The 26,032-nt window shown below is 38.1% G+C and overlaps 3 protein-coding genes across 3 annotated transcripts; 2 read left to right on the top strand and 1 right to left on the bottom strand.

Moving 5' to 3' along the window:
- Positions 1–232: 232 nt before the first annotated feature.
- Positions 233–607, top strand: GCK72_020834 (uncharacterized protein; the record flags this gene model as incomplete). The annotated part of the gene is made up of 2 exons (XM_053733825.1): positions 233–457; positions 503–607. The coding sequence occupies 2 exons, from the start codon at positions 233–235 to the stop codon at positions 605–607; spliced, it is 330 nt and encodes a 109-aa protein (XP_053582738.1).
- Positions 608–727: 120 nt separating this feature from the next.
- On the top strand, positions 728–8,300 carry GCK72_020833 (uncharacterized protein; the record flags this gene model as incomplete). Its single annotated transcript, XM_053733824.1, has 12 exons — positions 728–953; positions 2,108–2,402; positions 2,455–2,654; positions 2,706–2,781; positions 2,830–3,186; positions 3,230–3,323; positions 3,395–3,490; positions 3,573–3,691; positions 3,737–3,934; positions 5,747–5,903; positions 7,404–7,477; positions 8,009–8,300. The coding sequence occupies 12 exons, from the start codon at positions 728–730 to the stop codon at positions 8,298–8,300; spliced, it is 2,184 nt and encodes a 727-aa protein (XP_053582737.1).
- Positions 7,400–19,040, bottom strand: GCK72_020832 (uncharacterized protein; the record flags this gene model as incomplete). The annotated part of the gene is made up of 12 exons (XM_053733823.1): positions 7,400–7,502; positions 7,869–7,968; positions 8,021–8,486; positions 9,351–9,496; positions 9,664–9,705; positions 9,786–9,942; positions 10,384–10,713; positions 17,266–17,325; positions 17,373–17,508; positions 17,634–18,051; positions 18,530–18,637; positions 18,815–19,040. The coding sequence occupies 12 exons, from the start codon at positions 19,038–19,040 to the stop codon at positions 7,400–7,402; spliced, it is 2,292 nt and encodes a 763-aa protein (XP_053582736.1).
- Positions 19,041–26,032: the final 6,992 nt, after the last annotated feature.

Here is a 26,032-nt window from a genome sequence, read left to right as displayed (position 1 = left end):
GAAAAAGGAAACTCAAAAAACCGGAATCCGGAATTCGGAACCGGAATGAAATGTTTAATTTTCCGGAATCCGGAACCGGAACCGGAATGTCAAAAACCCGCAATTTCGGAATCCGGAATCCGGATTCCGGACAACTATGTTCTGTACCCTCTCTGTTTTTCATAGTTCTGGTCTCTCATCATTAATGTTTTTCTTGTGACTCCCAACCCCCGAAATTTCTTTCATTTCCAGCATGGCCGAGAAAATCGAAAAGTACCACTACATCGAAATGGCTCTATTTCTACAAGAGACTGACCGATTTTCCATTTTGATAAGTGAAATTCCAACCAAAAAAATTCCTCCATTCATTAGACCAGACGCAAAAGCGGATCCTGAGAAGGTTGACAAGGACTGGTTGAAAAAGTTCTTGTCAAAAGGAAATGAAAACAAGGATGAAGATGTTGAGGCTGAGTTAATGGTGAGTTATCAGAAGCAAAACATGAAAAAAAGTTTCTTTTTTCAGAAAACCCTGTTCGCTTGGGAGGTGAAATGTTATGATCTGTTTCTTGCTAACCCACAGGGGAGACGGACACATGAGTACTATCTCAATCGGAGGAATATAAATTGAAATATAATGTATTTAAGTTGAATTCGTTCAAACATTTATTCAATAAAAGATTATTTATTACCAATTATTTTTCAAAAGGGAGTCATGTTTAAAACGAAGTAAGAAGCTGAAGTCGTCAACATGGTCGAGAGCTCTGATGATTATAACAGTTCCGTCGAAAACATCAAGCGAGTGTTGGCAGACTTTTTCAAGCAAGAGTTACCTGGGATCGTCAAGTCAATATTGGTTGAGAATTGGGAAATGAAAGAAGCTGTAAGAGATGAGAGGCGGAATATCAAGCGTCGTATAAGGTCACAAAAAGAAAAATGGGAATCAGAGCAAAGGAAACTACAGGAAAATAGGAAACGTAAGATGAAGAGTGAAAAGAAGGCTAGGAGGATTTGTAAAAAGAAGATGAAGGCAGCAAAAAGTCGACAGTGGTTGAAGTTTCGGGAATTGAAGTACAATTTTGTGTCCCGTAAGGAAGTAATACTGAGATCATCAATCTGTTCTGTTCCGCTTGTCATCTATCGGGTATGGTGCCTGCTTCTCTCATTTGAAACGTTTTTTAATGCAAGAAATAAGAAAAAGAAATATAGTGCATGAAGGACGGTCAAGGTTATAAGGATAATTGGTTAAAAGGAATGAAGAGACGCAGAGAAATGTGAAATTCACGTGGATTCGCAGGATAACTCTTTTTTTTTCATTTCTATTCATTTCTACTTTAATTTTAACAAAATGTCGACGGTCTCTAATATCACTAAATCAAGAGAAGATAGGTTGTTAGAGAAGTGTCACAAATGGATCCAGCTGTTTTTGAAGGATTTTGGGTGAATTTGCAAACCACCTTACTTTTTTCTAGTAGACCCACCGGCGTCTGTGAATATCCAGGACAGAGTTACGCGGAAGTGACTTTCCACAACGTAAGTCAGAAGTCGGAAAAGACTAAATTGAGGAAAATGTTTTCTACTCATCATCGAAAACGAGTTTTTGGCGTTGTTTTCATTCAAAATTCAATCACAAAACACTAAAATCGGCTGCAATTTTAATCGATAATCCAAAAAAACGTTGAAAATTTCACACGAAAGTCACAGGTTTCAAAACAATTTTCAACGGAAATCAGAATTCTCATGGTCAAAATTCAGAATTCTTTATATGATCTGTGTAGATAACATCAAGGGCTACATTTTTGTAGTTGACCATTTTTTGATAGCTCCGCCCACTTTTGAGATATGCGTCTTCAAAATGTGGAGTGGGAGGAGAGACGCAGAGAAAGCAGACATCCTCGCTTCTCTGCACCCTCTCTCCATCTGTCTTATTTTTGCACAACTTTAAAGGTGTAAATTCAAAAAATGGGCGGAGCTATCAAAAAATACTCAACTAGAAAAATGTAGCCCCAGATTTGAACTACGCAACCGATTTACTTTTTAAAATATGTGATCATAAGGAAAATCGTGACGCGATCTGAAAGCTATTCTCCAAGCTGTCTTTTTAAAACAACTGTATTTCAAAAATTGACAGAAGATTTTAAAAAACCAAATGAAATATTTTATGATGGAGAGTTTGACATCATTGATGATGAAGACTTGGAATGGGACAAGCATAGAACCATGTGGAATTATAATGCACTCAAAACCAATGGGCAGTATCCATTAACTATTTATAAAGATTCTTGGCCATTTCATGCCGAACAAGGGAATATTGGAGACTGTTGGTTGATTGCACCACTAATGACGATTGCAAGAAGACAAAAGTTGTTGGAATGGATTTTACCACCTAATGATTATTCTTTGAAACACGGAATTTTTCTTGTCAGGTACACGTTCTCCAAGAATCTAGCAAAACAGAACAAGATTATTCATTCCCAGATTATTCTTTCATGGAGAATGGAATATGGTAGTTGTGGATGGTCACCTACCCTGCAATGAGTTAGGCGATATTGAATTTGCAAAAATGTTCTATACTGAGTTATGGGGATGCATTATCGAGAAAGCAGTGGCAAAGATGTTGGGAGGGTACCACAAACTAGATGGAGGAAGCCCGATATCAGCATTTAAATGTCTGACAGGTGAGTCTATCAGAATCAAAAAAGCTCACTTCAATTTTCAACACACTCCAGGTTCTAGTAGTATGATAATCAAGTTGAGCAAGAAGACGGATTTGGATTTGTTATGGAAGAAACTGAAAGAGTTTCAGTGTGTTTTATTACGTACATACCAGTTGCTCACGAAATTTTATTTCAGATGTCACGGATTCCTTATGACTGTCGATTCTGAACATGAATTCGAAAATGAGAAACAGAAAACAGGTCTCGAAAGTAACCATGCCTACTCAATTCTTGATACTAAAATTCACGAGGGTCATCGGTTGATTCTGATTGGATGTCCGAATGGTCTCAAGTGGAAAGGAAAATGGTCGGAACTTGACGTTTATGAGACGACAAAAAACTGGAGCGATTGGAGAAAAAATGCGGTAAAACGTCGGTTATCCTGGATGGAAATTGATGATTTTTGTCAGTGGTATGATGCGTTGACTGTCTGTAAATATAGGGAAGATTGGTATGAAAAGGGAACGGATTGGTTTAAAGAAAAGGATTCAAGGTGAGTGAATGATACCTTGTTATGAGATTCTACCAACTTTTAGAATTCTTTGTTTCAATGTCAAAACTCGTTGCGAGATCACCATAGAAATTGTTTGCCAACACAATGAGAATTTGTTCAATGGTTTATTTGAGCATGTAATACATTTTTTGAACTTCGAAATAATAATATTTATTATTATTGTAATAATGATATGGTATTTTTGCAGCACTTTGGTCTCATCAATATTCATAAAGCCACTAGAGATAACCGAATTGGAGAATTATTGTTTTCGCATGCTGTTGGTTACAAATGGTCAGAAAAGGTACTAACTTTACTTTTTAAATTCGAGTACCAGGTTCAAAGTGTCGTTATTAAAAATTCAAACTTTTCATGGTGTTTTTCAGAATACTAATGTCGCATTCGCCGAAACCGAACCATTCAATTTTGAGCCTGGTTCCTACCTCGCCATTTTTACATTTGCGGAGGACACTCGTTATATTGCACATAAATGGATTTTCAGAAGGTTATTTACTCGTTTCCCTTCAAAGATTTTTATCACAAATTTCAGCGCCCATCGAATGGAAAACATCTCCTATGACTATGTCACAATTTCACAATCTTCTAACCATTCACTTTTGAGGATGGTGGAAAAACTTGGAACCACTGAAGCAGAGATACGGAAAGGATTGATTTTTCGAGAATATAGAACATCCTCGTTTTTAGTTGTAATGGCTGAAAATCAGACGGAAAAGTCGATTGACGTTCAGTTAGTTCATATTTTAATTTCATTATTCCTAACTACTCTTATAACTCAGTGTCATTATAAATACAAAAAATGAAAACACCAGGACTGGCGGTTTATGGAATGAAAATTTCATGAAGCATTTTTTAAAACTGTTAGAACCTTCATACTTGAAAATCCCATCAAAGTCAAAACGTATCGTTGCTTTTGTTTGGATCAGTCTTGAATCGGTTGAATTGACAGTGGAATCTTTTATTGATTGTTCGTACAGAGTTCAGGTAACGTGGGTGTGTTCGGATAAAGAATAAAATCATAAATTTGAGATTTTGGAAGAGGAGATTGCCAAACGTGAAGAAGAGAAAAAGAAACGAGGGTTATGCGAGAAAACGATAAGTTGAAATACATATACTGAGATTCCTGAAAAATTTAAACCTATTCTTATTAAATAATCTACTCCAAAATGAATGTTTTTCTCTAGCAAATTATTATTGGTTCTTACAGTATGTCTGTCTATCATAACGTCCTGACTACATAACCTGGACACCGGAGGCACAACAGATTTAGCTGGTACGGAATAGTGTGAATTGGCTCGGCCGAAAGTGGATTTTCTTTAACGTGAAAAGTTATGAAAGTTAACATTTCAACTCTGATTTTTCTTTTTATCTCCATCCAAGCCAAATGTCAACAATCTCTTCTATTAATTAACCTCAAGGCTGTAGGCGAAAGGCGGAAGACGGAATTCAGCTCAACCCTGCTTATAACTCGCTTAAAACACAATGATATGAGCTGAAAAATATTCCAAAATGTAGATCTCAGTGAGTTCTATGCCAAAAAAATTTCAAAAAATTTTTCGCGTGTTAAACAGGCAATAATTTGTCATTTTTTCTAACTTTGACCTTGTTTTTCTCGAATACCAGTCCTCGAGGGAACAAAACTGAATATATATTTGGAATCAGCGTGATTTCAGCTTTCCAATGATATAGGTCACGTCCCTTATCTCCAGAACGAGTCGAGGACCTTCCCTAGTGAGTAGATCACTGACATAGAACTCGCCGAGACCTACATTTCGGTATACTTTTCAGCTCAAAACATAGCGTTTTAAGACGCAATCTCCGAGTCGATTGAGCATCGATCAACATAGTCACCCGGAAAAAGTTGACCATCTCCGATTTGCCAATCCTTTTGAACAAATACAGTAGCGAGCACACATAAGTGAGCACCCCTTTGTACTTTCATGTGTAACTCAGCTGAATCATGTCCGTTTTGCCTAATTTTTTTTTCAAAGGAAGCCCGCTACTGTATAGTATAAAGCCGTTTGCAGGTGTACCTAAAGTTCAAACTTTAAAACTTGAATTTGTACAATATGAGTCAAAATTGTCTATGGTTTAATGACGCCATATTCTTTCCGAATTGGTTTAAATTATCATCACTGCAAAGATAACACATTCATCATTGATAAGAAGTTGGGAAGATCATTTCTCTCCCCCCTCTTTTCAACATGACAGACGGCAAATTTAAAGTACTTGCCTTATTAATTGGTGTGGCGTTTGTCACGATTACAGTAGGAATCTTTTCTCCGGCATGGCTTTGTGAACAAACTTACACGATTTGGGAAAATTTTTATGTGTGTGGTGGCATAGTACCGTATTATTCGGTGAGTTTATTTATTTATACTTCTTTGTACAATTTTCATTTAGAATGAATATGTTTGGGCTGCAATAGCAAGTTGGCTAATGTTCATTTCATTTGCAATTTTTCTTCTGATCCTGTTCTTCCTTTTCAAGGCTCAGTAAGATTTATATCAATCTATATTCAATAAAACTAAATAATTTTCAGTTTAAAAGTGAGAGATAAGGGTTACACAATCAGAAATCGTAAATGGTTCCGATTCATCGCCGTGGCTTCTTTACTAGTGGCTATATTCACGGCTACCGCGGTTATACTGTTTGCGGTTTATGCAGCAAAGTACAAAAGATTTGATAATTCTTATTCCGTGAGTTTTTCTGACGGACTGGTCTGAAAAAATAACAAAAACTATCAAAAAATTTTGAAAAAAAAATTCGCGGGCTGAACAGGTCAGTGCGGCAAAGAGCTGTGGGCGGAGCTTTTAAGCAAAAACTGCAAGCGGCGCTGATGAAATTCCAGCTGATTTTTTAACAAGCAACATTGAATTAAATTCAAGATAAATTTCTGTTTTAATTGATTAATCATGAACAATACAATTATATAGCATATTATTTATTTTTTGATGAAATTCAATATTGCTCGTTGCTCCGCCCACAACTCCCTGCCGTACTTGCGTTTTCTGATTTTTTTTTTTGAAAACCCTTTTAGGAATTTGATTTTTTATATGGATTTCTTAGTGGAGACAAATGTAATCCTCGAATAAATTTTGCGTTGATTTCGAATTTGTATTCCGTTTTTGCACAATCCATCTATAAAAAAATTATTCACGTCTTTGCGAGCCCCCAGTATTAAAAGTCTACTCTATCCATGTTTTTAAAACCGTTGTTTCCAATTTTTTGAAAAATAGACTCCTGAAAGTTTGAGATCTTGCATAAAAAAATTGAAATTCAATGTTTTCTTGTCACAACTTTGGCAAAATCTTGTTTACATAATTATAAGTGCGCACAACGCAAAAAATGAAGACCCGTGCAAATTTATCTGTCTCCACTGTCGAAATCCCACGCAGATCACTCCTTATCTTTACTATTAACAAACGCAAACGGCTGTATGTTTGTGTGTCTGTCGCCGATCCTACCGCCCTCCCTACTGAACCGATTTTCTTCAAATTTGGACCAAAAGATCAGAAATTTTCTCTTAATGATGCCCGTCTAATTTTTTTAGTTAGAATAGGTCTCGACTAGGTCACTGTGTGAAAAAACTTGGTTTTCAAGCCTTTCAGTGGCTTTTGTTTCCGAAATAGAAAAATAGGAGTTCACGGGGGAAATAATTATAGAACATTTTCATTCTTCAAATGAATTCATTTCTTCAAATTTTCAACAGAAAAAATGTAGAAAAGGAGGTTGAGCAGCCCTTAGGCTGCGTTAACCGACTGGTATATTTAAAAACAAAAATTTCAAATGTTTGAAAAACTACTTTTTCAGCTCGGCTACTCTGCATGGTTATCTGTAGCCGCTGGTGTGATCTCTCTTTTAATTTCTATTCTTTCCCTTTTTATTTCTGTTAATGAGTATCGGTAATTGATGATAAATTATGTTTCATTGAATTCATGATTCATTGAACAATCAATGCTCCCACCGATAAGAGAATGTCACTAATATATGTATATGCAGCGACACCCTACCCCAAAACGTCAAAAAATATCAAAAACGTTTATTCAGCACAAGATCTTGCTGGAACATACAAAGTATGAGAATACCAAAAAATAAACAAAAATAAAGATATTACCGGTGATAAGTTTCAATTTCTTAGGGGAAGAGGAGGACATGATTGATGAAAGTTTATGGTAGGTGTCAAATTAATTCTTTAGTCATTTGGTGACGGTGGACACGAGAGACCCGTATGGACAGTGATGGATGCATTGGCGTTGACGGAGAAGGCCGGGTAATAGAGACCGCGGGGCATGTTTCTGAAAATTGGTCAATGATAATTTAGCCCTACAATAAATTTGAAAACAGAATCTGATTCCTCATGTTTTCAGCTTTCTAGCCGTATAAGTTTCTTGCATAACCGTCAACTTTGAGACAGTCAAAATAAGCATAATCCTGCGAGCTACTGGTGTCAATTTACGGCGTAAATCTACACACACCGTTTCAGTGCTTTAAGACAAATGGCATATAAATGAAAAGCTAATGTCATGAGGATTCTGAATCAATATTTAATTTTTATCGATGACCAAATTGAACCGAGTTACGACTAGTTTTGTCAATTTTCCTGTTTTCAAATACACCCTATTCTGACCCCACATGCCAGACCCCAGACCCCCAAAACTCACGTAAAAGCCACCGTATCCCCTTGATACACCCGCTTCCTATCGTTTATCGTAAACTCCATGACGCCTCGATTACAGTCCAGCTTCACACCGATCACCGATCCTACAAATTAAAAAATTAAAAATTTATTTTCAGCTCCCAGATCCAAAATTACCTCTCGTGATCCCGCCAGCTATCCTATTGTGATGTGTTTCATTGTGAAGGTACCAAGATCTCTCGTGATCTACATACATCGACCATCCGTGGAGATCCTTCCCGAGCATTGCATTCCGATTTATTGCTGGCTGAGCCACGCCTACTACAATATCCGCGTTACCATCGTGACGATCTACCGTGACCTCCCAGTAGTGGACTCCTTTCGAGAACCCGATAGACCCAAGTATCGTCCGATACTCCAAAGTGCTTCCATTCAACGTGGCACACTCATTGGATAGTATCATGTCCCGTTGGGATGGCGACTTGGTCAGTTGGAACCAGGCGACTTGGGCGGTCTGGAGGCAAATCGATTCACTGTATTCACTTTCCCCGGCAGAGTTGTAGGACTTCACACGGGCGGCGTAGACAGTGTTGAAGTGGAGACCGTCGATGGTGCAGATGGTGTCAGGGCCCGAGTAGACTTCCTGAAAAATGGAATTTCAATGGAATTTACGAACTCTGCTCAAAAATTGTCTAAAGAAAACATGTTGGTCAGGCTAGTGACTAGTGTAACTCAGCCCAATTTAGCCCTACAACAAATCGAAAAAAAGAATCTGAATCCTCATGTTTTTAGCTTTCTAGCCGTATAATTTTTTAGCAAAGCCGTCAATTTTGAGACAGTCAAAATAAGCATAATCTTGCCAACTATGCGCTTCTAGTGTCGATTTACGACGTAAACCTCCGCACACTGGTTGAGTTTGACTATGCATTGCACACTAAGACAAATGTTATATGACTGAAAAGCTGATGTCATGAGGATTCTGAATCTGTATTTAATTTTGATATACGGCAAAATTGAACCGAGTTACAACTAGTTTTGTCACAGAAAGTGTGAAAAATGTACAGAATTCAAATTTTCATGTTTTAAACTACTACCCAGACGTATAATTTACTATAACTAGGCAATTTTAAAATTGTTGAAAAGATGAAATTACGAGGATTCTAACTCTGTATTCAGATTTGATCTACCATCAAAATGAAGCAAGTTACAACAATTTTGAGTGAAATTTGCAAAAATTTGTGTAATTTGGTTCATTTAGATTTTAACCGAGTTCAAAAACGGGCTCGAAATTTCCAGATTTGCAACGGGTCGGCCGGACCCAATGGAGTTTTTTCATCGGCCCGGTCGGCCTGGGTTTCAGTACAAACATTTTAAGGTTTGAACTTTTTGCAATTTTTTTTGTTTTTTTTTTGCAAAAGTTGAATTTTTACTATATTTTCATTAGCTTACATAGGTTTTTGACTATTTTTGGTGAAAATTTTTCAAAATTTTCAACTTTTCAACCCACCTTAAAATTCCCGTCATCCCTTCCCGTATCGATTTCCAGCGCAAATCCATCCACAGCACTTCCATCATTCCGCGGTCGCCAGACTACAGTAACCGAATTATTTTCAGCAGAGCACTCAGAGGTCTCAAACATTGGAGCCGAAGGAACTGCAAATTTTCTATTGAAATACTGAAAAAATAGTGAAAAAATGCTGGCAAAACTAAAGGTGTGATGATTCTCTGGGGTGCAAATATGCATATGGTGATGGTGCTTCACGGTCACAATAAAAAAAGGAACTATCACAAATCACTGATCAATATTAATTTTGATCTACCTCTCGACGGATCGCCTTTGAATCCAGTGCCTCTACGGCCAGCTATAAATGATTAAGGGAGTGTTATAATAGGTTAAAACTATTGTTTAGTATGTAGATCAAAATTAAATGAATGAAATTACCTTTCAACTGTGCAAAGTCAAGTGTCTGAATGGTGTACTGTAGATGTTTGGTGTCGAGGTTGAGCACGAAATCCGAGTCGATTTCAGGTTTCGTTCGCATCTCTTTGTGCCACAGAAATTCGAGAGAAGTCGAGCGGTGGAGAAGAGCGTTGGAGATCTGGAAAATGGAAAATTTCGTTTAAGGTGATTTTGTAAAAATAGTCAAAAATGTACGCTAGAGAAAACATAACTTCGAGACGAAAACTTCGAGAAGACTGTCTAAAAAATGAGTTTTTCGGAAGCGAAAATCTTGGGTTTGTTTGAAAATTGTATGTATTTTAAGTGCAAAATTAGAAAAAAATTAAGGAAAAAAATTACCAAAATTTTTTGAACTGCAATTTCGAAAACTATCCGAAAATTTTTTATCACAGCCTTGATTTTTTTCTAAAATGTTTTCAAATTTTGTACTCAAAAACGGGTTTCTGGGGGTCCATCATACATACAAATTCATACAAATTCAAAATGTTTTCCTCCGAAAAAATCATATTTTCGAATTTTTCGGTTTTTTTCAGTCAAAATTATAATTTTAAACATTTAAACAAATTCTTGAAAGACAAACCTGCATATAAACCGTCGGATCTGGCTCCTTTAACGCCTCAATACAAAACTGAATCAACGCCGACGTCTTCGTCAACTTTCCAGTGCACCTCACAATCTGTGACTTCAAAATCCGCCGCTTATTATCCGCCTGCTCCTCGACATGCTGCATCAGCTTTTCTTTTCTCATTTGAAGTTGCTCAATGAGCTGGTCGATTTGTATACATACAGATGACTTGAAATCATTGCAGTTATTCTTGATGACGTCATGAAGTCCTTTGAGCCGCCCGATTTCTTCTGTTGCAGTCTTGGCTTTTTCGGATAGTTGTTGTAGGGTGGTGGATAGTTCCGTCTGGAAATTAATTAGGTTGTCATTACAATTAATTAGAACTAGACTGGAAGACTAATTGGAAAATTATTCCGTTGTCTCTTTTTCATTTTTCACCCCCAACATCTGCTTTCCCCTCCTCCCCCCCCTCCCCACTAAATTTAGAATTCATGGATGTGTTTCATGGATGATGAAAGTTCTTTCCTTACACCCAAATTAGCCTAATTTAGGATGGGGATGATGAAGCAACAGGAAGACAGAACTTCGCGCCTCTTCTTGTCTAAATTGAATTAGGATGGGATTGCGGAGACGAGGCGGAGGGTGTCGAAATGTGGAAATGAAATCTTTGTAATAAAAGGGGAAGGAGGGGGATAGTACTTCCGGAGTGTTACATACATATGTTCGGTGGGGCGAGATTGCTAGGATAAAGCTGATATTGCAAAATCTTGAGATAGTTTTGGTCAGTGTAACTTTTATTTCGAAAAATGTTCACTGGCACCCGGTTGCTTTTTTAGGATAAGGGTATAAGTTCGGTGGGGCGCGATTGCTAGCAAACAACTGAAAATATGGAGATTCTGAGTCTGATTTTGAATTTGGAAAAATGTTGAAATTGGCAAGAGCTTTGGTTTGGTCAGTGTACCTTTTTTCGAAAAAATTTTCACTAGGACCCTGTTGCTTTTATGATTGGGATATGATTAGTATGGTAAAAAAGCTGGAATTACGAAGATTAAAACACTGTTCTCACATTCTTTTTTCTACAAAAAAGTTGAAATTGGCAAAGATAAAAGCGTTTTGGTTTCGTCACTGTAAAATTTTGGTCAGTGTAACTTTTTTTCGAAAAAAATAAATTTCGGAATTTCTTTATAATTTGGGTTTAGATGTTTTACTAAGTAAAAATAATGATAGAAACAGTAGAAATTGACAAATTTTTAGACAAAAACTTGTCAGTGTAGTAGTGCTTGGTCATTGTAACATTTTTGTCAGTGTAACATTTTTTTCTAAATTTTTTTTTCTAAATTTTAAACGCCTGTCCTGACATCAATTTTGATCCAAAAGTTTTGAACCTTATACCATAATATAGTGCTATTCCTGCTCTCTATTTTTGTAATGTACCACTTTTTTGTGTGACTCTTTCCCCCAGGAGTAATGGTCGCTTGAACTTTTCTGTGGGATTTTGCGTTATATCTCTGTAGGTACGAATTGCACAAAAATGTGGTCAACTACAAAAATGTAGCCCTGGAATTTTTCTAAAATTTTAGTATAAATTTTAATCAACTCGTAGACCAAGACAGCTCCAAATCATCTCCATCCCCCCAAGTCTCCCTAAAAAAGTTCATCCCTGCCAAAAAACCCCTTAGTACACACACGTCCACTCTTCACCCGTCCCCCTCCGTGCATAAATTATGTAGTGTCCGGAAAAATGGTGTACATTTTGTCCAACACACACTTCTCCTGGATTGTCTCTCTCGCGACGGAGTGATTGATGTCATTGTCTTCTTCTTTTTGCGGGAGGGACATCTTTTTTTGGACATATTTTTTGATCTACTAGATAAAACAAATGCTGTAAAGCTGAGATCATAGACTTGATATACCATAAAACTTCAAGAAAAACCGGCAAGAAATGGGCAAATGAACACAAAATTTGCAGAATTTTGGACGTTTTCAGAGAAATTGTACTTTTTGAAAACTTTGAGAAAAATTCGAAAAGCGCCTAAAATCCTGTGAAATCCCGTTCTAATGAAAAATCCTGTTTTTGTCTGTCTGGTGACGCGTCGAGAAAATAATTGACCACGATCCCAATCTCTTGCTCTACAGTCCTTGTTTCCCGAAGTTCATTTGACTGGCGCGCCGTTGACGCGCTCAAAACGTTAAAAATTCTGGCTGGCGTTCCTTTGATGCATTCGGAAAACTCTTCAGTATCTCACATCCTCCATAAGTTCAGATGATCCCAATTTGTCCTGTCTGGCGCGCCTTTGACGCGCCTGAAAAATTGAAGAGTACTCCGTCCGTTCCATACTTGTCAAGGCCGCCTTCGAAAAAATGAACTAAATTTTTTCAAATTTTTTGACATTTTTCAATTTTTCATTGAAAATGTGAACAATTTTCGATGGTTCTTCAGAATTTCTTCTAAAGGATTATAGTCTGGGACTCCTTTGCCGCGGTTGAAAATTTAAAAATCCCTAAGTTTCAAAAATAAAAATTTCCCCTCAAAGTGATTCATTATATCCATAGCTCATCCATCAAATTGTCAGGGAAAAGCAGATTTTGAGCGATTAGATCGAGGGGGGGGGGACACCAATTTTCGTTTCTTGCATGGCTCTGAGCCCTTCCGCTCCTCCGTCATGACACCTCGATGATAAATTGGAAAATTATAAAATTGTCAGCTGTGTCTCCTGCTGGTCCCTTCTCATGTTGCGCAATTTTCTAATATGTCCAATGGTTTACGGATTAGGAAGGAGTGACAGAAGGCGTTGGAAGGAATAATAACTGTATTATGTAATAAAATGAAGAGGGGGAATAGAGGAGAGGATCTTGGGTAAACAATAAGAAAAAGAAGGTGCCGACTCTCTACTGTCAAGAGACATGGGGATTAAGAAGACTGATTGAAGAGGGCAAATTGGTATTGTAAGGGATTAGGATGGGTATCCAGGGGGGATGGAGTCTACAGTAGGTTAGGGGTTGTGAATGGGTTTGGACCATACCTGTCAAGGCCCGGATTTTGGCGGCAAAATTCAGGATTCAATTTTTTTCGAATTTTTTGAATTATTTTGCAAAAAGTCAAATTTTCGACTACGATCCAGAATTAGAAAAAAATTCTGAGAAACCTTCAAATATGTTCATATTTTCGATATAAGATTGAAAAATGTCAAAAAAAAAATTTTGAAAAAATTGGCTATTTTTTTGAAGCCGGGCCTTGACAAGTATGGAATAAACGGGCTTTTCAATTTTCAAGCGCGTCAAAGGTGCGCCAGACAGGACAAATTCTGCATCTAGGACGGAACGCGTAGAGGATGTGAGATACTAAAGGGTTTTTCGAAGGCGCGCCAGCTAAAACTTTTAACGTTTCGAGCGCGTCAAAGGCGCGCCAGATGTGGAAATTCCGGAAAACAAGGGCTGTATGGCAAGAGATTGGAATTGTGATGTCATAAGTTTTTTCGACGCGTCAAAGGCGCGCCAGACAGAAAAACAGGAATTTTCATTAAAACGGGAATTCACAGGATTTTAGGCGCTTTTCGAAGTTTTCGCCAAAGTTTTCAAAAAAAATTCAATTTTTTTCAGAAAACCTCCAAAATTCTGCAATTGTTGGCTCATTTTTCCCACTTTTTCATTTTTTGTCCTGCCAGTCCCCATACCAATCTTTTTCGCATTTCTCAAAAATTCCGCTCCTCGTGTTCCCATGTAATTGACAGCCGTGTGTAAGTATCACCCGTATCCCTCTCTCCTGCTGCTGTACTACGTGTTTATTTACAACCTTGCCCCCCCCCCGAGTTCCTCGAATCTTTTTTTTTCATGAGAGAAGTCAAAAGAGTCCCACCAGTGGTACCACGAGATGGATCAAATGATTGTTTGAAAACAAATGACAAATGTTCGTACACTACTCGTGGTCCCCTTTTTCTTGTATTGCCAACTAGTGAAAGTAATCGGAGAGAGAAGCATACATAACATATTAGGGGAGAGTATCAATGACAATAAGTCCTCAATTTGTTGCTATTCGATAGGGATAACAATAGCAGAGTGAGTAAATAAGTTGGAGCCTTGTTAAACATATCGGGAAAGTTGGTTCGATAGAGCGCGGTTGCAGAAATGGGTTAGGTTGGATAAAAATTGGTTTCATTGTAACCATTGTGGTAATTATAGACACTATGATCACTGTAACTATTTAGGTCACTGTAACTATTTTAGTCATTGTAGAAATTTTGGTCAGTGTAACCATTTTGGTCATTGTAACCATTTTGGTCATTGTAACAATTTTGGTCATTGTAGCCATTTTGGTCATTGTAACCATTTTGGTCATTGTAGCCATTTTGGTCAGTGTAACCATTTTGGTCATTGTAACCATTTTGGTCATTGTAACAATTTTGGTCATTGTAGCCATTTTGGTCATTGTAACCATTTTGGTCAGTGTAACCATTTTGGTCATTGTAACCATTTTGGTCATTGTAATAATTTTGGTCATTGTCCCATTTTCGCCAGTGTAACTATTTTGGTCACTGTAACCATTTTGGTCATTGTAACCATTTTGGTCATTGTAACCATTTTGGTCATTGTAACCATTTTTTTCTAAAACTTTATTCGTCTGCCCTGACATCAATTTTGGTCCAACACTTTTGAATTTTACACCATATTATAGCGCTATTCCAGCTCTCTATTTTTGTTGTAGACCATTTTTTTGTGTGACCCTTCCCACACCGAGAAATAGTCACTTGAAGTTGGGAGCTCAAATTTTTTTGCTTTTGGATTTTGCGCTACACGCACGAATTGCCGAAAAATGTGGTCAGTTACAAAAATTTAGCCCTGGAATTTGTTACATTCCCAACCCCAATTTCCCCTCCCTAATAAATGCCAACCCTCTACCTTTTTTCCACCACCACTTTTCATTTTTGATCAATGTCTGTTTCACTTTAAATTCACCTCTTCCCTCAAAATCATAAATCTGCGGGGGGAAAGGTCCTCTCCTCGATTTACCACAAAACTCCTCTCATAAATTAGCTTTTCCGGAGAATTGAGGTGCTCCAGAAGGGTGGTTTCTGGGGGTAATTGCACTCGAGATATGATTTATGGGATTGGAAGAATGAGTGTGGGGGACCGAGAGCCAACCACCACACACAGGTGCTAATCCTCTCCACTGGATCGGGCGGTACAAAAAGTGGTTGACACATGTTCCCTCTTTACTCACAGGTATAAAGACACTCAGGTGATATGGGGGGGGGGGGGGACCTCGACAAATTGTACTACTACAAGTTACACATCGTAAAGTCTCGACTCTTTGAGAAAGACGGGCGGTGTCTCTTTTGAGAATGCAACACACTCTTTGAGATGAATAGAAAGAGAGAGCGCAACTTTTTTATTGCACATTAAGCAAATGTGTATTGTGTACAGGGGGTCACAGGGGAAAGGGAAAGGTTAACAAGGTTTAATCGGTGGTGATACGATCACTTCCGGTATGAAAAGTTACACTGACAAAAAATGGTACACTTACAAAAAAATGGTACACTGACCAAAAAATTGTACACTGACCAAAAAAAAGTTACAGTGACCAAAAAATGGAACAATGACCAAAAGATGGTACACTGACCAAAAAAGTTACACTGACCAAATTTAGAAATTTTTAAAAAAAGTCTTGGCACCCCCGAGCCCTCTGTACCCCATTTCTGTCTAACCCCGAAATTTGACCACCCTTCCAGACGGATTACATAACCCATCATCACCCATTAGCTTCCTGGAACGTGTGTCCCCGGTCGTATCCTCTTGCTGGTCCCCCTCTTATTCATAAGATCTCCAATTTCACCTCATCATTATCGCGTTCTTGTGGAAGTAGGAATATCAAATATCAGAAATCTAGATTCTTTTACACTATTCAACATTCTTACTATTTCAAATATTTGTGTTGTTCATCCACTCCAAAAGTTACTGATAACAGAGTAGGGTAATTAAATCTGTTAATTAGTGACAATATTATCATAAGGTATCATACGTCCCTTGCATCCACAGAAAGTATACAAAATACAAGTTTGTACAAAGTTCCCCGCCAAGTCCACCCATTAAGTGCTTTTCCATCAATCTTGTGTGTGACAGAGAAGAAGTCCCCATAGAAGGAAAAAGAGACCGCCCATGTTTTCTTACTACTTTTTGTTGTTGCTTTTTCTTAAGGAGAAGAGAAGAAGATGCACACACATCTTCTTACACAATTATAAAAAGTAAAAACTAAGAAGGGGGAGGAGGAGGATTAGAGGGTGTAAAATAGACAAAAGTGAAAATAGTAAAGTTTTAGACCCTCGGGGTGAATAGGTCCCGGTCAGACTTACGGGTCGAGTCTAGAACTTGGGTAAGCCTAAGCCTAAGTCGATGACGTGGCAACACATGTTATAGGTATCCCGCGGTTGTTGCCACGTCATCATCTAGCAGGTGTCAAGGTGTGGAAATATGTATGAGTCGGGCTTTTTGGTACCGCCCGTTTTTTTTTTCTGGGAAGGTACAGTGACTATATAACAATGACCATATACAATGACAATTTACACTGACAAAATCTAAACCCCTCCAGTTATGTATTCCCCACTATCCCCGGAAGGTCATAAACACTGAATAAACATTTTGTCAAAACTTTGCATAGGGCAATTTCCAAGTGAACGCCTTCTCCCCCGATTAATTCGCTTTGTCGATTTCGAAAGCCCCCTCCCCCCATCTCCTATTCTACTGGTAGGTCATTAGCCCTTCCCTGAATACCAGTAGATCCTCCCCGACCATTTATGAATAATAAGTACGGTATTTAGATAGATGGCGGGCGCAGATTTTTGATGAAGGACAAAGTCTTCAGATGCGGTAACCTCCCCCTTCAATGATTGACAAATCACTCACCTTGTGTCCTTTGCAAGCGATCGGCAGACTCTGCACATCGTGATTGGCGTGTCGAAGGTCCTAAAATTATTTTGTTTTATTACTCGGTTGATACCTATAAAACCCACTTGAAGACATCTGGAGCATACAGGCACCTTGCACGGAAGACAATACATTGTTAATCCCTCCCCAGGGTGGGTGACGCAACGTAACAAATCACGGGCGGTGGCGGAGGCGTTGTTCGTGGTGAGGGTGCTGGATTTTCTGGAATAAGTGTATAAGGTTACACTGACAATGTACACTGACAAATTTATTCGAGCGCCAGGCGGTCTAAGTCTAACAGACATGACAGACACCCTGGCGCCTACGCCTTAAATAAAAAAACTCACTTCCTGCCCGGATCACTAGCCGGTATCAACGTATGCTTCGCCAACGGTCCCCTCGCTGGGTGCAATGCCACCTGGCACGGAGTACAGTAATAGATATCACATTGCTCACAAAACACATTCGCCGCTCCTTTCCCGGTACCCTCGCAAAGTTGGCATTGTGGTGAAGTACTCGAGGAGGGGGTCTCCTCAACAGGCGGTGCTGATGTTCCCGCTTTGATATTTGGGTGAGATGCCAGGTACCTCCGGATCACATTTTGCATGGCCAGGTTGGTGGGCGCACTAACGATCGAGTTTTCATCACAGTAGTAGGAAGGTTTTTGACAGGAATTGCAGATAAGTTGGACACCGCTTGTAGAGGGGGTAAGGATACTGTGAAGGCGGGAGAGAGGGGGACCGATGATGCTTGATGGGCGGCTGGCTGGAAATAAGCAACTTTAGTAGTGAAACCAGTTTTTCTAATTTTGAGTAAACCAAAAAGTTTGAAGCGGTTAAATTTTTGGGGTTGGAAATTGAAAACCTTTATCTCATCCAGTTGTTCACTTAGAAAATTCTGATAACAGTTCCAGAATGAGGGTTACTTTGCCAAAATTTTGTACAGTGACACTGACAATGTACACTGACAATGTACACTGACAAAAATACACTGACAAAAATACACTGACAAAAATACACTGACAATGTACACTGACAAATATACAGTGACAATGTACACTGACCAAATTTTTTCTGGCGCCAGGCTGTCTAACGTTCGCACCCTGGCCCTATGGCTCGTTTCGGTTGTACCAAAAATCTAATGACAGCTTCCCAAGCATATACATTTTTGATTTTGTACAATCGCGCTCCATGGTACAATTATTTTTTCTTCCAATTTTTCAAATTTTCAAAAAAAAACTCACTCCTTCCACACCCGACGACTCCCGAATCGGTCTCCGATACGACCGACAACTTGTCACTCTCATGATCACCACCGTCCGAAACACATAGGGACATCGTGTCAGATGCTCCTGCAATACAAAAAACAAATTATTACTTTCATTCAATTACTTTTTCTTTTGTCGGTATGTCTACTCGCCGAAATTGGATTACTCAATTCGATTTGACCTCCCCCCCACTACTCCAGATGACATATGGTGTCATCCCCTCTTTCTTATTAGAACCAAAAAACCCACTACCCCACTTACCACTACTACTACCAGCACTTTGCGGTGAGATCGGTGAGCTCGTTGCCGAGCTAAAAACCTGTGACAGTATACCAGGTGTCGATGGTCTCGGTGATGATATTCCGGATGACGTGGATGGCTGGTGCGCCTTTAGCGCGCACATTCTGCACAAACTGTGTCCGCAGGTGAGGATGATAGGGTCGTCGAAGAAACGCGCACATATTGTGCATTTGAGCTCTTCCTCCATGGCTGGAAATGTGGAAAATTGAATTTCGGGACGAAAAAAAACTCAAAAAGTTGGGAAAAAATGGAAAAAACCCACTCGAATCATGGGGAAAAGTTGTATGTTTGAAGTGGGGAGACGAAAAAGTTTGTCGTCGAGACCAATATAAACGCATAAACACAAAAACGAGAAGAAGCGACATGAAAACGTTATGGGAAACTTTTTGGGGGAGTTTTTGGAACGGAGATTTTTTTTTGAAAATGGGCAAGTATCCGCAAGAGCAGGGAAAGGGGTGTGGATAAGAAATAGGTTACTGAGAATTACAACAAGAAATAGTCAAGAAAATTGTGAAAACCGGCAAGATATAGGGAAGGAGAGCAGAAACTAACCAAAAAAAAAGAGAAATGCTCGAAAAAATTTGAAAAATTACCAAAAACCGATTGAAATAGGCCAAAACTGTGAAAAATGAGCAAAAAATTTCAAAATTACCAAAAATGGCAAAATTACCAAAATATGGCAAACGGGGCAGCAACTCGACAAGAAACCAAAAAGGGCAAGATTTGGGCAAGACCTAGCCAAATTCTGGGATAGAAATGGGTAAAAAATGCAAAAACTGAATTAGACAGTTACAATGACCAAAAAAGTTACAATGACAAAAAAGTTACAACGACCAAATAAGTTACAATGACAAAATATTGCAAATTCACAAAAATGCAACATTCCCAACACATCGAAAGTGTCCCGTTGTTCCCATAAAACATATTTTCCCCGGGAACAAAAAAGTGAACGCAGAGTGAGATTTTCTGTTTCATGGGAAACCACCTCCCCCCTCCAAGAACAACACGAGAGATGCGGAAACGTACGCGCGGAAAAGAAAGAAGAGTGGGCGGAGTCTTCTGATGGGAAGGAAGAAGGGAAAAGGGGGGGGGAGAAGAAGGGCGGGATTGACATGAGAGGGGATGAGAAGGGGACGGGGATGAAGACAACTAGGTGATTGTGCAATGAATGATGGATTGGGTGGTGGTAATGAGTTGAAAAGTGGAAAGGGGGAAGAATTCAGGAGGAAGTTGCAGGGGGATGATTGAAAAGTTGAAAAGTTAAACTGAAAACACAGAGGTCATATGGAAACATGATTGATCTTAGAGAATTTTTGCAAAATTGCAAAAAAAATTCTGAGAAAATCCGCTTACACCAGATGACCCGTTGGTTCCGGTGTGCGCTCTATTGAAAAGTTGGGAATTTGAGAATTTTGAATCTGTCTACAGAATTTGTGCAAGTCGAAAATTGACTGAAATACAAGACGTTTTACCTGAGGATATGATTTACAGAATTCACAGCAAAGCCTCACAGAAAACTGTGCGGTAGAGCGCGTTTAATTTAATTTCTTTTTTTGAAACTTATACGACTCGAAAGATGAAAACGTGAGGATTCTGAATCTGTATTCAGAAGTTGTGTAGGTTGAAAACTGACCGAGATACATAACTTCCAACAAAATGGTGAAAAGTTCTCAAACGCTGTATCTCGGTCAGTTCTTGACCTACACGAGTTTTGAATACTGATTCAGAATCCTCACGTTTTCAGTTTTTTGGTCATGTAAAAATTTCTAAAACTTTGATTCAAAAAACGTTTATACAAGTGAAATGACGCTTGGTTTACAATTAGTACGCAAAATTTCCAAAATTTTGAAAAAATTTTCTTTCAAAATTTCTCTGTTAACAGGATAGAAGTTACAAAATAACTAGTTTAATTAAAACATTTAAATTTTTTGCCAAAAAGTGTTCCAAAATCACAAAAAATCCCAAAGCTTTAAAAAACCAAAGAAAATGTGCTGCTTTTTTTCTCCCGGAATTATCTCTATTTGAAATTTTTGAAATTTTAATAACTTTCAACCTAAAACTCAAATTTCCCGCCTAAAACTTCCCCAAAATACCCCAAAACCACCTAAAACACCCCAAGGATCACACACATACCCCCACTAAACCCTCCCGAAATAAAAATCTAAACACTTTCCCATTCATATAAAAATAAACTGAACTCTTTCTCTTCTCTCGAGAAGAGAATTCCACTTTTTCCCTCAAAAATAATAATGAGCTCATCTCGGAGGGGTCCCCCCGAGTCATCATAGCTGTGCCTGCGGTGCCGCAACGAAAAATTATTAAACATACTCAGTGTGCACTCACTCTCTCCTAGAATTTTCTCAGGTTAAGAAAAAAGAAAAAGTTAGGCCACTCCTATAAAATCCTAGGCCATCACCAGGAATGTAGTAGTACTTCTCGGAGTCCTCACTATTTGTGTGGAAGGCCTGTCATATATAGGCTTAAGGAAGGGGGGAGGTATAAGGGTATAAATAAATAAACATATGCACAGACAGAAGGAAAGGTATCAAGTTGGGGTGTCTTAAGAATTGGATATATGTAGTAGGAATAGGAATTAGAACTTTCGAAGAGGGAAAGTTATATTCTCAAGGTTTTTTGTGGGTTACGCAGCGAGACATGGTTATTGTGAAAACATTGAATATGTAAGCATAGGCATTACCTTGAGATTAGTTAAGTGTCATTTGAAAAAAAAGGAATTGGGATATTAGGAAGGGGGACTGAACTGGAAAGCGGGATTTAGGAAAAATGAAAAGGTAGGATTTTTAAAAATTCAAAGAATTTAGTATTTAGGTACTTACAATTAGAAGTCTGAAAAATTGAATTGGGCAAGAAAAAGGCAAGAAATGGGAAAAAATACAAATTTAAAAAGACTAATTAGTTTAGTTTGGATTTATACAGCTTTTTTACATTGTCAAAATTTCAGAAAAATTGGTTTTTTAGTTCACTTTTAATACTTTGCCACGTCGTCAATTTTCTACCAATTTGAAAAATTTTAACTGATTTAAAAGTGCAAACCTAGATCTTCATTTTTGTAGTTGACAACATTTTCATTAGAGCCAAGCATAAAGAATTACAGTACCCAGAAAACATGCTCCAAATTTTGGTCACTGTAACTTTTCTTTTTTACACTGACAATTTTTTTTCAATAGCGTTTTGAGCACTGTAACTCTTTTTTACGATGCGGAAAATTACAAGTTTTTAAAAATTTATGTTTTCTTGTATATAAAATCAAAACCTTCACTTTTGTAATTGACAACTTTTTACTAGAGCCAAGACTGAAGAATTACAACGCCCAGAAAATATCCTTCTAATTTTTGGTCATTGTAACTTTTTTCACATTTGCCCTGACTTCAACACCCCATAACTTTCCAAAAAACATCCGCACAAAAATAGTGTCAACTGCAAAACTACCTCAAGATTTGGTCTATTTGGTCTCACAAAGAATATATGAAATTCAACAAGCTCCCGAAAATTGACCCTCTTCATAGTCTCAACCACTACTACTAAAAAATAGAAAACCTAGTGGAAACTAGAAACATCCTCTCCTTTTCCTCAAGAAATAGAAAACATACATACGACAGGTGGTCAAAAACTGCAAAAACAAACATTACATCTCTCTTCAAGAATCTTCCCATGATTAATAGCTCACAGCCGTCCCCCCTTTCATCTTTCAGATCTCTTTCGCTCCGGTTGACAACTAACTGACATCTAATTTACTTTCTCATTTACCCATCTTTGGGAAGACTACTTGCTTAAGGAACCGTACAGTACTAATTGACGGGCGGTCTGGGAGGTGTCGGGAGTGTAATTACAAGGTGTCCCTCACAGTGTGTGTGTGTGCATTCAACTAATACGGTAAGTATGTCGGGTGAACGGGTGTGAGGAGATGTTGCAAAATAATAGGATTCGGATGGAAGAGACGATTTGAGTACTGTACTTGGAGAAGTCGAGAGCCGACAGATGATGACGTGGCAAAGAGGGATTAGAGAGGAGTCAAGGGTTACGCTGAGAGGGATATGGAATCGATAGGTCGGTACGGAAAAGTGGGGACTGTGAAGAAAAAAGAAGACGTGAGAATTCAGAATCTGTTTTCAAAATTTGTGTAAATCAGAAACTGACCGGAATAGTGCCCTAGCTTCTGAAATCGTGATACTCCGAACTTTGAAGCGGTGTGTCTCAGTCAGTTTTCGACCTACATGAAATTTGAAAAAAGATTCGGAATTGTCATGTTTTTAGCTTTTTAGAAACATAAATAATCTTGTCAGACCTTAAAATTTGAGTTTAAAAAATGACTGGTGAGCAAGCGCGCTTTGACCTAACATTACACCTCACCGCTGCGGTTTTAGAACGTCCAGTTTCAAAATGTCTCGGTTTTGTGACCGTACAGACATTTATATGCTTAGAAAGGTGAAGACATGAGGGTTCTGAATCTGTATTCAAAACTCGTGTAGGTCAAAAACAGACCGAGATACAACGTTTTGTCGTTTGAGAACTTTGGACCATTCTGTTTGAAGTTATGTATCTCGGCCAATTTTGGATTTACACAAATTCAAAAAACAAATTCTGAAAGCTAAAAACATGGCGCTTTCAAATCTATTTTCAAATTTTTTGTAGGTCGAATATCGACTGAGATACACCGCTTCGAAGTCTCTTAAAATTGGGACTACAGTACTGCGCGGGATAATGCACGAATATTGACACACTTACAAAAACTTGTGTAGCTCAGTCAGTTTTCAACCTACAAAAATTTTGAAAACGGATTCTGATTCTTCACGTTTTCAGCTTTCAAGGCTTGTAAATTTCAAAAAAATATATAATTGATGCATGCGCGCTCCTTTCGCCACTCAGATAAGACGGTATTTCAGAGAGCCACACCCAACAATAACTTCCTCATTCCCTTCTCAATGTTTCCATTTCAAAAAAAAGTTCACAAATTCCTCAGATGTTCCACCGCTCTTATCTTGTGTATCCCACCAGATTGAATTCTTCGATACCCTCGAAAAAAAGAAGACGCAATGAAAACATCACACGGATTCAGGAGATAGTGGGAGAGGGGAAGAAAACGTAAAGAAGAGAGAGAAATTGATGAGGCTTGGGCGTGAGAATGGGGCGACGATAGTGGTGAAAAGAAAAGGGGGGAACGAATGAACACCTTTCCACACACAAATCAACCCAAACAAAGTGGAAATTTAATGGACGGAATAAAAAGGATGGGCCTCCATGACAGCAGCAGTAGCTGCACGGAGAGGCGATAAAAGTTGTCAGGAAGGGGAAAGGTTTTATTGCGTTTTTGTATGTTTTTGTATCGAAAGTTTTGACACCTTTTCTTGCAAACGTTTTTGAAATCGGAAAAATTGTGGGCTGGAAGGTATAGCTGACACAGGGAAGAAGTACACTGACAAAAACTGTATGAGGAGAAAGCTGAAGACGTGAACATTCTGAATCAGTTAAAAAATTTTTGTAGGACTGAAACTGAGAGTGTTCCAAGGTTTTCAGAAAGGTAAAAAAAAATTTTCTTAACATTTTTTTTAACTGCAGTATCTCGTTGAGTTTCAAACCAAGACAATAAAAATTATACGTCTTGAAAGCTGAAGACGTGAGGATTCTGGATCTGTTTTCAGAATTTGTGCACGTCTAAAACTGGCGGAGATACAAGACGTTTTACCTAAGCGTATGGTTTACAAGGTTCACGCTAAAAACTGCGCGGTAGAGCAAATCTGCATCAAATTTAATTTTTTGAAATTTACACCTCTTGAAAGCTGAAGACGTGACGATTCTGAATCAATCTTCAGAATTTGAGAAGAACAAAAACTGAACGAGATACATAACTTCAAACAAAATGGTTCAAAGTTCTGGAACTTCAAAACATTGTATCTCATTCCGTATTTGACCTACAAAAAATTTGAAAACATATTCGAAATTTTCATGTTTTTAACTTTTTAGTCATGTAAAATTGGGTTCAGAATAAAAATTTTCGAAAATATATATTTTTAGGCCGAAAATATGAAATTTTCTAGAATTTTGGTATGATTTCCCAATTTCGGGCATCCGAATGACTTAAAAACGGTTCTTGGACATGTCAATTTTCGAAAAAAAAAAGGCTCAACTAAGCAAAAATATTCAATATGTAGCATCCTTGCAAACTGTTAACAAGCACGCTCCACCGGACTCTTCAAAAAAAAATTTGCTACCCATGTAGGCCAAATGAAAGTTGTCACATTGAACACATTGAAACCGAACCCCTACACGCTTCCGCAATTCGGACACCCTCTCCTCCCCCCTCGAGAAGTTAATGATAGGGTGCGACAAGCATAAAGTGGTGGTCAGGGGGTCCCTAATAGATTCTCACTTCGAATTCGCTATGTATGCAAGATTGTCAGTAGAGCGAGATTGCAATGGCAGCGACCAAAAAATAAAAAATAAAAATATGTCTAGTGGTGTCTAAAAGTAATCCTCTAGCTAAGCCTATTTCAAAAATTTTCATTTTCACAGCCACTTTTGTGTCACAATTATACTATTATTATTAGTGTCACCTCTATCGGAGGGATACGAAAACGACGACGTAGATCATGACAAAAAGAACAAAACGGATTAGTTTTGTCTATGGTTTGAGAGGGGGAAGATTGTACATATGTATATTCCCATCATCTCCAAACTTGTTCTTCTAGGAGACTGATTTATGACGGTGGGCCCTGAAAAGTGTTCTTCTTAACACATAGTTAACGGGAAAGAAGGTGTAAAAAATGTTTTTGATTAGACTTACTCATACGCAATTTCTCGTAAGATATGATACACAAAAAAGTTTATGCAGTTCAACAACTTTGAATTGATACGCAATTTATCGTAAGATCTGAGGTATTACAGTTTACTGAGGTTCACTAAGGATCACTAAAATCTAAGTAAAAAGTTTGTATCGATACGCAAGTTGTCGTAAGATCTGATATATAAATAATTTCAAGAGCTACCAAGATCCAGAGCAATATTTTTGAATTGGTACGCAAGTTTTCGAAAAGTATGATGTATTACAGGAGTACATATGATATTAAGGGTTTTATTGAAAATTTTGAATTGGTACGCAGTTGATCGTAAGATATGATGTATTTAAAAATTCAAGGGTTACTAAGATCCAGTTCAAAAATT

This window comes from Caenorhabditis remanei, chromosome V (genome assembly GCF_010183535.1).
Source record: "Caenorhabditis remanei strain PX506 chromosome V, whole genome shotgun sequence".
Taxonomy (NCBI): Eukaryota; Metazoa; Nematoda; class Chromadorea; order Rhabditida; family Rhabditidae; genus Caenorhabditis; species Caenorhabditis remanei.
This window is presented reverse-complemented; position numbering and strand designations above follow the sequence as displayed.